Source organism: Myodes glareolus, chromosome 8 (assembly GCF_982192425.1).
Source record: "Myodes glareolus chromosome 8, mMyoGla1.1, whole genome shotgun sequence".
Lineage (NCBI taxonomy): Eukaryota > Metazoa > Chordata > Mammalia > Rodentia > Cricetidae > Myodes > Myodes glareolus.
Window position 1 is genome coordinate 31,418,087 of NC_142033.1, and position 18,294 is coordinate 31,436,380.

Genomic DNA, 18,294 nt, shown 5'->3' on the forward strand with positions numbered 1-18,294 from the left:
GTGTTTGAGGTTAGCCTAGTCTACGTAGCAAGTTCCAAGACAGCCAGGACTACACAGAGAGATCCTGTCTCAAAAATAAAACAAAAACTCCAAACAAAAAAAGCCCAAAACAAAAAAACATTTCTCCCTGGGTCCCACTGTCATACAATAGATTAAAAGAGTTAGGGTGTAGCTCAGTGATAAGAGGGTGTGACAAGCATGTGTGAGGCCTCAGGCTCAACCCTATCACTGGAAGACAAGTACCTAAATAAGTTTTAAGAATCCATTAGATTAGAATGCCTGTCAGTTAAACAGCCTCAGTTGGCAGACCGCAGGGATGTCTTACTCTAGAGTGTATGACATCTGTGGTGACTGAGTAAGCTGGGGATGAAGGCCGAGTGTGCAGGATGCATGAAGCACCGGGTTCAACCCGCAGCGCTGGACTGCACACACCCGCAATTCCGGCCCTTAGGAGACAGAAGTGCAGGGTCATTCTCTGGTGCAGAAGGACTTCAAGGCAACCTGGGATACCCGAGACCCTGACTCAACAAAGCAAACAAACAAGTACCTCAGCTACTAAGCAGTATGCAAGTTTCTTCTCTCAGTGTTGGGAGCGGAATGCAGAGCCTCATATAGTCCAGGCAAGCACTCAGCTACCCGCTCCATCCCAACCCGAATGTGCTCCACTGTAGAGATGTGGAGGGCTTCCTGTTGCCAGGACGATAGTATTCTTTTTTTTTTCATGCTTCCGTCTCCTTTCATCCCATGCCTCTACTTCCTGTTAACCCAGCTGGATATTTCCCTTAACAAAAGCATCTGAATAGGTGTGGCGCTATTCCTTGTACCTTTAGGCTTGGTTCTACTAGTTGAAACAGACCCAGGCATCAGGGAACACTGAGTCACGGCAGAGTGAGGCTGCTGCTTTCAGGACTCCCGGTTCAGGAGTCTGTACAGGCATGTCTGTATGCATAAGTATAAAAATAGTTTATTTCCTGGATTTTATTCAGTACAAACGTCAAAAAGAGAATTCAATCAAAGAAGTTCCCAAACTTACTATCAGGCTGGTTTGCAGGGCAGGCAAAGCACTGGTCAAGTAACTGGAGATACTGGTGATAAAATTCGGAGTGTTAACTAATTCCAACAAACTCCTTTCTCCCTGGACCCACTGGGGCAGTATCATATATTCCTGGGATTTTCAGAGGTTTCTGTTGTTACTGACATGTAACATTTATTAAAAACCTGGGATATCCCACGACACTCAGTTCAGGTCACTGTTCCCAGCCACAGATGATCATTTTAATTCCCGTACAAAAGAGAGAGAAGGTGGGGTGGGGTGGGGGGTGGAGGGGGAGGCTCAAGCATGCGTGCATGCAAAACTGTTTATACTCCTGGTTAGTGTCACCATAAATCAGCTCAGAGATGCCCATTTACTGCAGTTGGTTGGCTCTGCAAAGCTCGGCAGGAATCAGGTCCCTCAAGGCCAGGTCCGCCAGGAATGTCTTCTCCGGGAGCACTGGCTCTCCAGTTAATGCTCTGCACCACTGCAGTAGAAGAGGGAACGTCAAACATTCCCTCAGCAAGTGTACTTCCCTTTGTCTCAGTGTCTCTAGGAACGGAATCTGTCACATTCTCCACCACAATGGCTGCCTTAAAACAAAAACGGAAGGAACGCTTTCCTGTGCTTCGGGTAGGAGACAAACGTGCTCTTGTAGAAGTTGTGGTTGAAGAATGCACACAAGGCTTGGCTGAAGAAGACGTACGTCACCACCAGCCACCAGGTTAAGTTGTGGAGCCCAAAGGTGACCGCCATGGAGATGTAGATCATCAGTTCTGCAAGGTAGTTGGCTGAAGACACATAATCGAACCAGTCTCCGAAGGGGATCCTGTGCTGGCAGTGAACGATCACACCTGAAACACAACAGCGGCGGTGTTTAACCGCTCCGCTTCCGAAACCACTGGCAGCACCTCTACCAAGTATCACCCCCATAGGAAAAACAACCATCCCGTCACATTTCCACTGAGCCAACCATGAGAGCCAGGCATGGTGTGGCACGGCTTCAATCCCAGCACTTGCGAGGCACAGGAAGGTAGAACTCTGTGAGTTCGAGGCCAGCCTGGCCTACAAAGGGAGTTCCAGGACAGCGAAGGATATACTAGCGGCCCCGTCTTAAAACAACAATAAACACAAAACAAAAAAATCAAACAAACAAAAAAATCTGAAAGAGCCTCTGTTCAGGTTTCCCATCAGTTCCCACAGCACACAAGAGCTCGGATGCCAGAGTCAGGGTGCATGAGTTCAAATCCTGCCTCTCCCACTTGATATCTCTGTAGCTTCACGTAAATTGCTCAGTTTCACTGTGCCTCAGTTTCCTCGTGCATAAAACAAGAATCCTGCAAACTGTACACATGAGAAGTTAGTCCAGCCTAACTTGGAAGTCAAGCTTCTTTCCTTCTGCTGGGTCATGCTACCCCATACTAATGTGAGTTTTCCACATGCTGATCAGACACGTGTGTGGTGCTGTCCCCACAGGTGGGTACAGGACAGAATTACAGACCGTCCGGGAGATCATTTTACCAATGGGAGGGTCACGACTCAGGAAGGTGTCTTGTCAAAAAATGAGCATTTGATATCGACAGGGACATGAAAGAAAGGAATGAAAGGCAGAGAAAGCCATCCTCGGAGGGCTAGAGCCCATCTGGGAGGCGCTGGGAGAGACCTCACCTTTTTTGTTTCTCCTGAGGTTGCTGAGAATGACGTGGCACTTATACTGATGGGCGGATGACCAGAAGAACATCATCATTCCAAGGATGTGGAACCACCGGGCTTGTGTTAGCAGATTCTTCCCCAGGACATAGACTGCGGAAAGAGGAGCCACCCTATTAGCCAATGCTAATTCCAGAATCCCAGAGCTCTGAGAATAAGTCTTCATGTCACCTTGTATTATAGTATCATTATTTTGCCTCTGGACAGTGAGAGCAGCTTCTCAGTCTCCACAGCAGAGACCGAGCAACATCTTCTCTTGAACATTCTTCAAATGCTTCTGGCAAGAACAGTCCATCCCTGAGTGACTTACTGCGTGGTGAGATGCTTTGTGCTTCTACGATTGAGTTTTATTTTAAGCCTTGTGCTCACATTCTCCCATCAAGAAAAAAATTCTCTAAAGAAACATCTCCCTGAGCTGCCTCCCAGAGCCCTGTGAGAGAGATCCTGAATACAGAAAGCTGAGCTAACCCAGGCAGAGTGGTTACATACCTGCCATCCTAGTACTTGGAAAGCTGAGGCAAGAGGATCAGGAGTTCAAGGCCAGCTAAGGCTGACTTGGACAACACAATAATCACCCCTGCAAATACAAGAGAGAGAGAGAGAGGAAGAGAGAGAGAGAGAGAGAGAGAGAGAGAGAGAGAGAGAGATAGAACATGTATGCCTAGTTCTGTCTAGTAGAAAGGCCTTCTGAGGTAAAGGGTGAGCGGTCTCTCATAAAAGAAACGTAAACGCTAAGAACACTTAAACACTTAAAAAAATGTCCTTTCTGGATTAGAGTCAACCTAGTCCGTGAGACTGTTCCTAAAGCAGAAGAGCTGATAGCAAAACCTTCGTTTTGGTGTAGCAGCAAGAAGAGAAGGCAGGCTGCTGAAGGATTCCTAGAGCCACCAGAACTGAAAAAGCAGACGGGACAATCTTGTCTTAACTGAAGAAGCAGAACTTGTCCACTGAAAACTGGCAAAAGCCCGGGACTCTGGAGCTAAGGCAAAGGCCGAAAACGCTGACTGGGGCAAGAGCACCAAGGATCACGCTACTCTACACACAAACCCACAGTGGGAGTCAGCTGAGATAACTCATGGCTAACCAGAATCCGCCAAATTCACCTGTGGCGATTTCAGTTCTAACCCGGTTCTTCTGGACTGCAGACACGCCTTTCACTTGCATAAGAGCCCTGTGAGGTCAGTCTGTGGCCCTGACCACTCACAGAGTATCTGAGCTTGAAGAAACTCCATCAAGTGGACATCGGCCCAGACACACGCAAACCTACAGTATTTCTATCAGGTCCTACAAACAGCAAATGCAGTGTTTCCCACTATGGCGGTGAATTTTATTTGTGTTGTTGAGATAGGGTCTGACTATGTAGACCTGGGTAGCTTGGAATCCAATATACGGACAAAGCTGGCTTTGAACTTGAAATGATCCTCTTGTCTTTGTGCCATAAATGCTGGGATTATAGGCGTGAGTTACCGTGCCTGCCTAAGATACATAAGCCCACTGCTGGGCAAGTGATCTTCCATTTAAACCTCTTCATGAGGCTGCTTCTTGTCGTGTGTCTGGTCTCAAAAAAGAGGAGGAGTAACTAATCCAGTCATGATGCCCCAGGGGCTCCAGGGGACCCTGTGAGGGGTGATTGGGAGAAACAGAAGCAGGGGCACAGAGGAGTGGTTGGAAGGATGTTTTTGTGGGTATCTTAGCTGTCTTTTGTAAACATTTTTATGGAGCAAAATTAGAAGCTGGACTCCAGCCACAGAAGAAACTCAGAAAAGTGAGGGAAGGTCAACAGAAACAGACAGAGAGAAAGCTGGTGGGCAACCAAGGAGTTCTGGAAAGTTCCCTTGGGTGAAAAGCCATGGTAACTGGCTGAGCATCTGAATGCCGTAGTGGAAGACGCTGGAGGAAAACCTGACTTGATTAATGGTTAACACGATAGCTTGAGAGAGAAATGCCCTGCACAGGCTCAGGGACTTGGTCTCTAGTTGGTAGCACTGTCTATGGAGCTTTAGGGGATGCAGCCTGGCTGGAGGGAGCGCACCCCGAGAAGTGAGACTCGAGACTATATACCCTCTTCCTGCTCCCAGTTCACCCTTTCTGCTTTGTGTCATGGTTGACGTGTGATCTCTCAGCTTCCCGCTCCGCAGGCCAGCTGCCGTGCCTCCCCACTGTGAAGGATGCAACCCTCTGGAACTGTGATCTTCCTCCTGGAAGTTGTCTGACCATAGTATGTTACCAGGGCAACAAGAAAGTAATTAATACAATGCAGTCCAGAGGACTTAGGAGAGATGCTGCCTGAATGACTGGAACTGGTAAACAAATCACAAATTGAGAAGCTGTCTGGTTGATGAGCCTGCCTTTCAAAAAATTCTTCTTGTCTCAGGAAGCGTATTCCAGCAACAGAGCGGGCTTTGGAGCTCTCTGAGACTGGAATCAAACAAGGAAAGGCTCAATCACTGATTGCTGGAAATACAGATCTCTGCCTCAACTTACGCTACAGGGCACGGAGAGAAGGGTCACAGATCTGGGCTGAAAGCTCATGGCTTCAAGGTCGAGTTAACCTCAGCACTGAAACAGGCATTCCAATCACCCCAAAGGACTAGAGTTCTATACTGTCCGCACAGGTTGCTTTTATGAAACTGATAGTCATATATGCTATGCAGCTTCCAAATAAGACAGCAAGCTACCCACTTCCTTCTCACACACAGAGCTCTTCTTGCTAGAGAACACTGGACACCTTGAGGCCATTTCCAGTGACCGCCAGACTGGGCTGCCCTCTTCCCTCAGGCTGTCCCAGTTGAAGAAAGGCTTTGTTATGAGGGCAGTCATCCCAAGAACTCACGGCAAGAGAAAGGTTTGTTTTCCTTCTTCAGATGAGAACTACTGGCCTAAAGTGCCTCCCTCATCTCATATTCTGTGATTTAATCCCGCATAACTTCTTTCTCCCCCATACACCCCCAGAAGCTGGGCTCTGGTGAGACCACTTCCTTCCATGTCCCCATCTCCTCCTCTTTTGGAAGTCTCCTGCCTCCTGTTCAGAGCTTAGCTATGCTTCCCACAGGTCCCAAGAATACTCTGCACCTTACTGTTGTCACTCAAGGCTTGGCTGCTAATGCTGGTGTTTTTCAGGCTTCAGCTGTCATGGCTGACATGTCCACCTTTTGACAAGATGACACTTGAACGCACTGCAAGGGCCACTCACCGTTCTTGTCATCCATGGGCATTTGGCTCAGCACAGTTAGGCCGACTAGGACATAGTAGACAAGCCCAAAACAGTACTGCACGACGTGAATCACCGCGTTGGAGAAGACGCTGACGTAGAAACACTCGAAGAGTCTCCGCAGGCTGTGGACCCAGAGGAACACCAGCACCAGGAAGGCAGACAGAGCCAGCTCACCCACTGCAGTGCAGAAGGCAACACGGTCAGGGGCTCCTCCAACATTAAGCCAAGTGTTCTGCTTACCCACCTGAAACAGAGCCTCACATAGGCTCGGAGTCAGAGGGCTGGAGGGGCCATTCAAACTATTGTCTTCCTCTTTCAAGCTGTGAGGACACAGGCTGAATAACGGCCACGTGGTCAGCTAGTGGCAGGGTGGTGGGAAGAGGGAACAGGACGCATCTCTGATTCTACTTTATCATTTAAGAGCCTTCCAGGCTACATGGACGTCATGAGGAAGGGTCTGTATGCTCAGGACTCGATCCGTGGGTCTCTAGTTCCTGCGCCAACTGCTAGATGCAAATGGTCAGGGAAAGGTTCGTGGTGATGTCGGTACTGCCCTATCTGGTGGGATCCCGGGGCCACACCCACCCACAAAGGCAGAGACAGGGACACGGATCCAACAGGTGGGATTTTTTTTTTTCAGATGTAAAAAGTAGAGGACGGGAGCTGGGCTGGGTGTGAAGCACTTGCCTAGCATCTGGGAGGCTCTGGACTCCATCTCCAGTGCTGCCAAAAGAGAAAGGAAAGGAGAAATTACGCTTTCCGAGAGACCGTGGGTCCCAAGATCCACCTTCCTGCAGGCCCTTCATTACGTGCGTCAAGGAGTGTGAAGAAAGCTCATTTTTAAACATCATAGAATCTAGTCTGCTGTTTATAAAAGAGTAACATGGACACAATCACAGGAACACAGTTTGGTGAATTTTCACTAATTCCCACGTATGACTAGCACCCAGACTGAGAACCAAGACTTGACGAGCACCCCCTAGTGTTCCTTTCTAAGCATGACCCTGCATCTCGCTGTCCCAACGTTGAGGACTCTGTTAGGCATTCTACCAGCACAGATCTGCTTTGCTCCTTTTGTATTGTGAGTAAATTCAAACCCAGTTTTTAAACTCTTTATGAACTGGATAAAACAAAGAAAACTCCTCAAATCTAACCTTCCGTATGCAACATGGTAAGCAACAAAGCGATGCCCAGGCATCAGAACCCCCCCTCCCCCACCCTACCCCTCTCACCCACCGAGCCTGAAGATGCTGCCATGGCCCATTTAAATGCTAGTTTGTAATGATCTGGCCAACAGCTGCTCACAGTTTCATTGTTTAACTGAAGACGCACAATATAACAAGCCATTTTTGTTTAATTTTAACTACTCGTGTGTGTGCGTACATGCCTGTGAGTACGTGTGTGAGTGTGTGCTGTGACGATGTCAGAGGACAACTTGTAGGAGTCTGTCTCCTCCTCCTCAAATGTGGCTCCTGAAGATGAACATTGGACCACTAGGCCTGGTGGCAAACACCTTTATCCACTGATCCATCTTTCCAGACCCTTTTCAATGTTTACCAAAAGGTAATTTTTAAAAATCAAATTTCTGTGAGTCCCAAGGCATGATTCTGGCTGCAGCCATATAAATATGATAAATGTTTCAATGCAAACTCAGGGATTTCCAAAGCTTCCCCAGCACGTGTAAGGCCTCTTTGTAAGCTTATCAGCATACTGACAATATCAAAGGGAGAGCAGCCCGCCCTGCATTCAACACAGGCTTGCTAGGCAGCGGACCAGTCATGCAAACCTGGTCTGCCCTCCACTTTCCAGGCCCTACAGAGGGGCCTGATTGGCGAATTGCAGACAGGAACCAGGAACAGGCTGGAGAGCCAAATTACCTCGGAACGGCGTGGCCCCAAGAGTTCTGAGCAAAGCACGCAGCCAGTTTGGAAAAGGTGCTCCCAGGAAGAGAGATTGAGAAAGGGACCAGAGCAGGAAGCCATTCCACAACACCGAGATGACGTAGAAGTGGGAAAAGTACCTGCAACAGGAGGAAGAGGTCCAGGTAACCGCCAGCTAGGACCTCGCAAGTCCAGGTAACCGCCAGCTAGGACCTCGCAAGTCCAGGTAACCGCCAGCTAGGACCTCGCAAGTCCGCAAGTCCAGGTAACCGCCAGCTAGGACCTCGCAAGTCCGCAAGTCCAGGTAACCGCCAGCTAGGACCTCGCAAGTCCGCAAGTCCAGGTAACCGCCAGCTAGGACCTCGCAAGTCCAGGTAACCGCCAGCTAGGACCTCGCAAGTCCGCAAGTCCAGGTAACCGCCAGCTAGGACCTCGCAAGTCCGCAAGTCCGAGGAGAATCCTGAGCTCCTCTGCCACCCCGCCCCCAAACACACATCCGTTTCCCAAAATAGAGTTTTGGTTTTTAAACAGAACCTGAATTCTGCAGGTGGGAATGTTTCAAAATGTACTTTCAAATCATGAGACTTGTTAAACTGGACTGGAGAAGGATCCGTTATGGGTCTCATCTCTGGGTAACAAGAGTGGCCCCCAGCTCCCTACACGGAAGATCTAGACCATGCCAACACCAGTGAGCTCCATGGAAGTCTTGTAGAACCCAAACAGGATTGCAGCGAGGGCCAGCCATACAGCCGCCGCGCAAGCGTCACACAACCAGATGCAGAGCTGGAAGAACACTTCCAACGTGGATGTTGGAAACTGAACTAGACTCAAGGTTTACACAACTCAGTAAATTTCTATATTGCTAGAGTGGGCTCAGAGCAGAAACTGTGGAGCACACATTAGGTTTTACCCTTTTAATATCTAATATAGTTTATGCACTTATCTGCCACCAACCCCAAAAAAAATTCGTGGTGGAATTTGAACTAGAAAAACAATTAGTTCTATATCCTCTTTGACAACTTGTGTCCAGCACCTACATCCAGTCCTTCCTCACCCTGTGTATTTAGCCTTTTTTTCTCTTTTCATGCTATAATGTACCCATATGTATATGTGTTTGCACATATACATCTCATTGGCTAATGAGATGACATGTAGTTTTTTTTCTTTTCTTCTCCCTCCCTCCCCTCTCTCTCTCTTTCATTATGTGACCCCACTTAATATTATACATTCCAAGTCTAAACCTTCTACATGAATTTAAAAATTTTGCAGGAAAATGGATGGACCTACAATGTATACTATTAAGTGGGGTCACCTTGCACACCTTCCAAGCAAAGGAAAAGGCTGCAAAGGCAGTGAGAGAGGTGTGTGTTGGGTGTGTTCCATCTGGGGCTCCCTTGTGGCTGTGTGGCAGGATCTGGAGGAGGGCAGGGGACACAGGGCCTGGAAGGATGCAGGCTTTTTGTTGTTGTTGTTAATGGGGACCCATTTAGGCACACCATACATTTTAGAAATAAAATCATTATTCAATCCTTTCAAAAGTTTCAAAACATCTTTCTGAGGGGCTGAAGATATGGCTTAGCAGTTAAAAGAACTTGCTGCTCTTCTGAAGGACCAAGGTTCCATTCCCAGCACCCCGTGGAAATTCACGACCGTCACAACCATCCAGTAAAAAGAGGGATACAGCTCCCTCTTAGTCTGGCCTCCAGGGGCACCAGACATAAGTATCATGCTCAGGTATATATGCAGGCAAAACATCTCTAAACAAATAATAATAAAAATGATTAAAACACCCATCTGTTGAGGACAGAGACTATCTAGTCTTGAAATAAAAGAATGTAACCCACCTACTGGGGACACAGAGGCTAGCTAGTCCTGAGATAAAGGATGTAACCATCTGTTGGGGACAGAGACTATCTAGTCCTGAGATAAAGGATGCTGACCGGGACCTGGACATGAGAAGGGGCACGCCATTTCATCTTTACAATTCCACAGTTCTCTCTTTGCACGGCAGATGGAAAGCCAGGGCTCTGAGAGGCTGAGTTCCTTATCCAAGGTCGCAGTGGTGGCAGCAGCTGGCTCTAGAAGGAGCTAGAATGGCTGGTGTTTACATCAATGGCTACCCTCTGGTATTCAGACAGGCTTGCGCGAACCAGTTTTCCTAGCCCTGGATCACACACAGCCAGTTTACATGACACCTAGAGGCAAGTGAATCAGTAGTTTCGAATGAATTACTGGGCTATGCCTTACGGCTTTTCTTGTTCCGTGGCACCTCTGGTTTAAATACACAACGTATTGTTTTTCAGTCTCATATTTATTCTGCTGTCTGAATGTCTTTCTATAGGAGACACTTTCAGGTCTGTACAGGAGGTCCTATCGCTTGCTTGTAGTTAAAGAGACAGCGAAGACTCCAAGTGTAGATCTCCAATCCCCATTGCCTTCTGGGGAAGACACTCTGCTCCTTCCTCCTTCCGTAACTTGCTTCCTAGAAGAGCTGTTTTCCAGGTCCTGGGAGCAGGGACACAGCAGTCTTCTGACTGCACGAGGTTGGGTGTGGGTACTCCTGTGACTAACAACCACTTGGATGATTATTATGGGCTGTGGCTGACGGCATGGGAGAGGAAGGTCTGTTGGGAAGTGTGGAGTTACCACTTTAAGTAAGGCAGGTATGGAAGGCCCCATTGAAGATAAAATCGCGAAGCTTTAACCCACGGGCCGGCTGAGAGGGAGTATTTTCAGGTGATGTAAAGGGTCTGAGGTAGGATGAGGATGGGTATAGAGCTGGAACAGGGCCAGCGGGAGCAGGTTACAGGACGAAAAGTCAGAAGGGAGACAGGACTGCATAGGGCTGGAGTACAGGACACACGGTCTTATTTACATACATGTGCACTGAGTGCTGGAACTGGCCCTGGAGTTAAGCCAGGTGAGCCTGGGGGTAATTAGGGAAGGCATACTACCCAGGTGACTGGGCCTGCGCTAAGTACTTTGATGCCACCCCCACCTTTGACACCTGAGGATACCATGATGCTTCAGCTATAATCCACACGGGTGCCACCATCTTCTTCCTGGACTAACATAGCAGCCGCTTGCCCAGTCTCGCTCATCTTTTATGTCCTATGATGTAATGTTTTCCCTTCCACACAGAGCAGCTTCCATTCCCCGGAACAAAGTCCCAATCCATCCTGGTCCACAAGGCTCTGCCAAGAGGCTCTCTCCCCACTCCACCCTTCTGCCCCTAGGTAGTGCCGCCTCGAAACTCTTATTCCTGCTCCAATAACCTTGCTGGGTTTCCTCTGGACCACTTGACAGCCTCAGAAAAGATTCTGCTTCTCTGAAATTTGTTGATATATTTTTCTGTTTGCTTATCAGCTTCGCGGAGCCTAGACTAGCTCGGAGATTAAGAGCAGGCCCTCTGGGAAAACTGGCACAGTAACCGCGTCAAGGACAAACAGCTCATTCACAGAAGAAACTAGTCTAACCACCAAAGCAACTGAGCATCCAACCCCCTAGCCTCTGTTTCAAACATTCTGCTAGGAGGGCCTTTTCGCCTTCAGGCACGAGCCAAGACAGCTATAGCTGGTGACAAAGGTAAATGCTGCTTGGCAAAGGCTCTAGGCCCCTCTCAAAATGTCATCATAAGCATAATGCACATGGAGGATATTAAGAAAAGCAATTAAACGGACATCTAGGCAACCCAATCATTAAAAGTCAAGTTTACGCCACAAGGAGCCCCTGCGTTTGTTGTGCACTGAACAATGAGCTGTAGAGGTGAATAACCACTATGTTTTGTGGCTATAGAAACAATACTGTTTCAAGGGGTCTTCACTAATTTTTTAATGTATTATATTCTATCAAAAACTTGGAGATATTGCTATTGTCCTGTGGTTTGTTGATGACAACCATAATTAAGGAAATGCTAACTTTTCAGCAGGAGGTGATGAAGATAAAGGTGTAACCCGTATCCAATCCACAGATCCCGACTGCTTCTGATGCCCCTGGACTCCAGGGTAGGAAACTGGGCAGCACCTGACTGGTAGAGCCCCATGCAGTGATAACAGTTTCCCTGTGATTTGGCGCTATTTTGAAATTTTAGAAACAGAAGTATTTCCATCTACTGTGGAAGCCAAGGACAATGGGACTCTTGGGTCCTGGTCACTTATTTATACAGACTTTTTGGGGATTCAATCAAAACAAGAAAAGCAGCCATTGCCTTGACTAAAAAACAAAACAAAACTAACAAGCCATCCCCACGACCCAACCCAAACAAACAGCTAGTACCAGACTAGAGGACAGAGAGCAACATTCCAGGAACTTAGGTTTTATTCTTGCTTCCTTAGGAGAAAATAACTACAGACTAAAAGACCTAAGTACTGCCACATGTTCTGAAGAAACGTGGTTCATTGCTGCCTATTTGTAAGTGTAGAAGTCACAGGCTTTTTTTAAAATTTTCATTTCTGAGGATGATATTACATTCTGCACAAGGAAAACCTATTCAAAACACTTAAGTAATAAGCACACATAAGATGACCAAATATTATAAAATCTGGATTAACCAAGACATTATGAAGTGCCACCCTCTGGGAATAAATCCACAGCCATTTGATCGCTCAGATATGACTCAGGCTTGCATGGTGCAAGGGCCTGCCAATGAGGCATGCCCGACAGGCGGGATTCAAGGTCTGGCTGCCGCACTCACTGGTGTGACAAGCCTGAATTTGTACGTAAGTGGGTGGGAATGGTGACAATGACATGTCCCTCACAGGCCTGTCATGAGAATGAAATGAAAAAAGGCGTTTAGTGCTGGGAGTACATGACACACGGGCAATTCAACTGTGGCTTCTAATTCACTATATTTTATTTATTTTATTTTTGCTCATGGAAAGTACTAAGCACAATGTCACTGAAGATACTTTGGAAACCAGAGAGAAGTATAAAGTTGGCAGCAGAATGTTACTTTATTCAACTCTAGCTACCCCCTTATCATATATATAAACGGGAGGCAGCAATTAAGAAGGAAATGACAGGCAAGACAAAAGCTGAGAGGGCTTTGTTGCCATGTGTCCTGAAGACCTTGTCACTTCTGACGCAAATTCTCCCCTGATTTTTCTTTGCCTCACTTACAAATGCCTTTCCTTACTGGCCTGGATTTGTGGGACCTTCCCCAGGACTGAAAAATAAAGTACAATTTAGGAGAAAACATCAACGTCCACCACCACCTCAGAGCACTTGGACACCACAGAAGGTTCTGCTCTAGAATTCTGGAAGAAGGAAAGAATAATTATTTCACAACAGCGCTGGAATTACAAGCAGCCCAGAGTGCCAAGTGTTACAGGGATGAACACAGGTAAAGCTCACCTCTTTCTTGGCTGTTATACAATGGCAGGCTTGAGTACCACAGCTGATGAGCCCCATCCAGAGCCAGAAAGGACTGAAGTGATTTGTAAGTGTGCTTTAAATCCAGGGATAATAAGATTTCTCAAAAGCTGGAAAATAACTTACTATATAGCAGAAAGGGATACAGGTCAATCAAACCTGATTACAACGGGATGGCAGTGTTGGCTCACATGTTTAATACTGAGCCTCTGGGAACAGTTCTTTCGGGCCTCATTTCTTTACCGTACTATAGCAGCCACTCCCCATGGCTCCATTTTGCCACTACACCACACATTCTTCACAACGATGTGGATCTCCGCTCTCAGACTGAACCCCAGATAGATCGCTCTCCACCAGTCAAGAGAGAGCCGTGGTCAGCCCACTTTTCTATGTTCCTTGGCGGATCCACCACCATCTGCAGAGGTGGGCACTGTTTACAGACTTTGAAAATAACCTAGACGAGCCCATCATATTCCTTCAAATTCAGTTCTAAATGCAAAAGTATGATACATATCAAAGAAAAGACACAGCTTTACTATCTAGAATAGTGCTAAACTGACTTCTTCGTCTACATACTGAATTCAACGTGTAGCAAAAATGAGAAAACCATGGAGCAAGTCTCACATATTCACAGTGGATTCTATTTGTGTCCGGAAGATTTTAGTATTTCACAACTTTGTGAAACCTTCCGGGATGGGGCTAGCGCACCTGCTGAGATGCAGGCGCGGCATGTCAGCGATGCTCCAGGATGGTACCCTCTAGACCTCCTTCCTGACTATGACAGGCTGGGGAGACAACTGGGGAAATCAAGGAAGACCCAGTCTCCATGTCGACAGAATCCCACGACCTCAAGTTAAGAGTTTTGGGAAGGGGAAGCGGAGAATCTGGGGGAAAGACGCTTGGGCGGACCCCTGGGGTCCGGGCCAACCTGGGGATGCTCAGTCATTTCCGGGGACGGCTCTGGGCAGCCACAGGCTCGCGTGCCCGCGCAGCCTCGGCTGCCCCCTGCCGGGCGCGCCCCGCCACCGTGGTTACCTCTTGGGGACATCGAAGGCCCTGCAGACGGCAGGGCGGCGCGGGCCGGACAGCTTGGTCTTTCCGTAGCGGATGAGGTCCTGGAAGAGCGCACAGCTCGGCAGCAGTCCGGCGGGCGCCAACTGCAGGAGCAGTGCGAGCAGGAAGGCGGCGGCCAGCGCCAGCCACAGCGTGCGCAGCGGGTTCAGCGCCGAGAGCTCGACCCCTGCCCAGCCAGCCATGGCCCGGGAGCGGGCTACGCACGCGCTCCACCCGCCCTCCCGCCTCGGCGGCGCGCTTGGCTGTGACGCGACACCTGGGCGGGGACGCGCGGCCCCGCCCTGGCTCTCCATTCCGTAGCCGCGCTGCTCCTGCCCACAGGCTTCATGGGAACAGCGCTTTGGACTCTCACCGCCCCTAATCCTGCACAGGCATTTCTAGATGCAACTCCATCTTGAAATTCTGCACAAACATGCAAGAACACCTGCTACAAGTCTTTTAAAAAATAAATTGCACTTATTTACTTATTTAGTGGAGTGGGAACATACCAAGATGTGTGATTGGAAGCCTAAGATAGCTTGGGGGAACTGGTTCTCTCCTTCCACCGTGAGGCACGTGGAATCCAACTCTCGTGGTCAGGTTCTCGCCAGCCCAGGTATCGGTAAACTTGGACTGCTAGGATTACTGTTGAGAAAAGGTGTAAAGAGAAATTTTGGTTCAAGTCCAGGCTGAATTCTTGCCTGGATTTCCAAAGCGTCCCCCAAGAATCAGGTTCTGAAGGATGTTAGTACCATACTGGGCCACCAGGGGCAGACAGATTCATCTGTGTGCTCCAGATGGGGATCACTGTGCAAACTCAGGACTGACCTCTGGAAGGGCCTTGGTGATGAAATTCTAGGCATTGCCAACTGTGGGCTGCAGCTGCTCCAGCAAACTCGACCGTGGAGTGGAAAAGCAGAGTAATATTCTCCATGGACGTGAGCTTGTTTACCCATCTGCTTGCTCCACAATGCTGTTCGGTTCTATGGATAATAAGTCTTAACCTGGCTGACAGAGAAGTAGCCACCTGCTATGTCTGCTGCCTTTGCTGCTGTAATGAAAATGGAAGATTTGGAAGACCTGTAGATACTCACTGGCTTGAGTCCTAGGGGAAGGGGACCACAGGTCTCCACATTCTTCTCTTCAAGAATCTGGCTCTTGCCCTGATGCTGTCTTTCAGTTATCAACGAAAGACACTATCGTGTTGGATGAAGACCTGGTTCCCTATTGACAGGTGCTTGGTGGTCTTTCAAGTATCACAGGCTACTCACAAAGGAAGAAGCAACCGGCATCCAACTGCACCTCTATCATACAGATCTTTATCACAACCTTATTTCCAACAGAAAAATGGAAACACCTTGAATACACCTTGATGTGTTTAGCCAAATTATGATACACTCACTTTTTTTTCTCTTAAAACGTTTCTCTTAAAATGTTTCTAAAAATGTTATTTTTAGAGAGAGAAAGTGTGTGTGTGTGTGTGTGTGTGTGTGTGTGTGTGTGTGCAGATGTGAGTACAAGTGCCCTCAGAGTTCACAAACTATGTTAGATCCCCTGGAGCTGGAGTTACAAGTATTTGTGAGCTGTGGGCCTGTGGTGGTATGAATGAAGAATTTTCCTCCTAGACTCATGTATTTGAGCATTTGGTCCCTGGTTGGTGCTCTTTGGGAGAGGCTGTGGAACCTTTACAACATGGAGTCTTCCTGGAGAAAATATGTCACTGCGGGCAGGCTTCTGAGAGTTTATAGTCTTACCCCATTTCCATGTCACACTTTCTGCTGTGTTTGTAGCAGAAGGTGTGACCTCATGGCATCTTAGTTAGCATTCTACTGTTGTGATAAAACACCTTGGCTAAAAGCAATGTGGGGAGGAAAGGGTTTATTTCAGCTCAATTTCCACATCACAGTCCACCATCGAGGGAAGTCAAGGCAGGAAGCTGGAGGGAGATGGGAACTAAAACAGAAGCCACGGAAGAATGCTGCTTACTGGCTTGCTCCTTCTGACTTGCTCAACCTTTCATACACAACTCAGGACCCCCTGACCAGGAGTCCCCTGTGGGCTGGGCCCACCTACATCAACAACTGAAAATAAAGAAAATGCCCTACAGGCAATATGTTAGAGGGATTTTATTGAGTCTCCTCTTCCCAGATATATAACAAGCTTGTGTCAACAAAACAGACAAACACAAACAACCAGGACACTCAGCTTCCAGCTTCAGCCACCTGCTACCATACCTCTCTGACATGGACTCTCCCTCTGGAACCGTGAGCCGAATGATCTCTTCCATAAGTTGATTTTGATCACTGTGTTTTATCACAGCAACAAAAAAGTAGTACTTCTAATCCAAAAGCAAATTCTCATCCTTGGCAAGAGTAGTATTTTTTTTAACCATTGAGCCATCTCTCCAGCCCTCACTGACATGGTATCAATAGGATGCCATGCAGCTGTTGGCATAATTATGAGGTCTATACAGACAGAAAGCTGTCTGTGATAGTGTTTGCTCAGGACACCCCTCAAGACCAAGTTCTCAGAACAAAGGAGATTTATTTGCCCCAGAGGGACCGAGGGTAGGGAATAAGAGACAAAGACGAGACACAAAGGACTAGAGAGAAGGGTAAAAAGGAGAGAGGACAGAATTTTTGTCTCGGAGGAACAAAGGACTGCCTCTGAATAGAGAGGAGACAGGTGTGGCCCATAGGAAAATGGCCGTTTATAAAGATAAAAGGGGAACCCTGTGTAAGGATAAGGTATTTAATTTTAATAGGACATGCTGATTAGTTGAATCAAAGAGGGATTTGGGTTGCTGGATGTCAATACTTTGATAGCTGGACCTTGGTAGTCAGCCTCAGGAGGATGATGTGGCCAAATACAGGAATAGACCCTGGTGGCTAGTTTTGGGAGTGTAATATAATGTTTTTTGTTTGTTTGTTTTTGTTGTTTTTGTTTATTATTATTATTATTATTATTATTATTATAGCAAAGCAGAGGAAATGGGGAGAAGGGCAAGGCCTGCCAGAGCCATGTCAACTATGTTAAAGCTGGCTAGTGTCCCTTCAGTGTTGGGTGACAAAAGTTTCCCTGGGAAGACACAACACCATCTACTCACCCCAGTTAGGGAATTCCTGATGGACCAACGTACGGACACCACCAGAGTCCAACTCGGTGAACCAATGAGTTTTATTGGGTGAAAGGTTACTTACAGAGCAGAAAATGACTCAGAGACAGCTGCATCACCAAAGCCCACCCCAGCATGGGTGACAGCTCACAAAGCTGGGTACCTGGATCCCCTGCACAGCCTGAAGGCAGATCAATGGGTTGGAGAGGGTTCTCTCCAGGCACCTCTGTTGGTCTAAACTTCTACCAGGGGCTCGGGTGGTTCCTGCTTCTGCCAGGCAGCTGGTCCGGTCTCAGTGTCTTTGCGGCTTCTCTCCTTTGAGAGTCTGCTTTGAACTCAGGACTCTCAGTTTTTATTCCTTACTCTGGCAGGGAGGGGCCTGGTGAATCTGGTCGGTTTGAGGAACTTCCTGAAGCTGTTTTGAGGTGTTTGCTTTTCGACTTAAGGGACTCCCTGCAGGAGGGAATGTTTAATCTTAGAGAAAACTGTTACACAGCAGATATTAAAATCACTACCGGCTGAGGAGTCCCAGCAGGCAAGAAGCCCTTTTAGTTCAGATCTCTAGCACTTCTAGTTTTTCCTCAGTGTCTGTCCTTGAGGAGTGATGGCAGCAGAAGCAGAAGCCGTGGCAGTGGCACCTCAGGTGACAGTCTTATGCAGGTCTTGGCTATGGAGGCCCATGGGCCCTTGGCAACAGCGGTGTTAATGTTCTCAGTGTGGTGTTGATGCCATAAAACAATCCCACACCAGTCCAGAATTAGGATAACAAAAGGGTTATTTATTTAAGGGGAAAACTCACAGATCACCATCGCTGACCTAAACAACAGTCCTCTGAGCGCAAACAGGAACAGAGTCTAGCAGCCAAACCTGAGCCGGAACCTTCTGCTTTTTAAAACCATAAGAGACCACGCCCAAGTGC

At 47.8% G+C, this 18,294-nt stretch overlaps 1 protein-coding gene across 1 annotated transcript; it reads right to left on the reverse strand.

The window, feature by feature from the left end:
• Positions 1–940: 940 nt before the first annotated feature.
• Srd5a3 (steroid 5 alpha-reductase 3) lies at positions 941–14,492 on the reverse strand. Its single transcript, XM_048415281.3, has 6 exons — positions 14,243–14,492; positions 7,835–7,977; positions 6,645–6,680; positions 5,937–6,134; positions 2,702–2,836; positions 941–1,887 (listed from the first exon to the last, which is right to left on the reverse strand). Exons 1-6 carry the CDS (start codon positions 14,461–14,463, stop codon positions 1,628–1,630), a joined length of 993 nt encoding a protein of 330 aa, XP_048271238.2. The 5' UTR covers positions 14,464–14,492; the 3' UTR covers positions 941–1,627.
• Between the last annotated feature and the right edge of the window lie 3,802 nt (positions 14,493–18,294).

Bases quoted from the DNA above. Each gene is read 5' to 3' on its own strand.
- Srd5a3 (XM_048415281.3), bottom strand. From the start codon at position 14,463: ATGGCTGGCTGGGCAGGGGTCGAGCTCTCGGCGCTGAACCCGCTGCGC. The intron at 7,978-14,242 runs GTAACCACGGTG...CTCCTGTTGCAG, and splicing joins GCCTTCGATGTCCCCAAGAG to GTACTTTTCCCACTTCTACG. The intron at 6,135-6,644 runs GCAAGTGCTTCA...TCTGCACTGCAG, and splicing joins CAGAGCCTCCCAGATGCTAG to TGGGTGAGCTGGCTCTGTCT.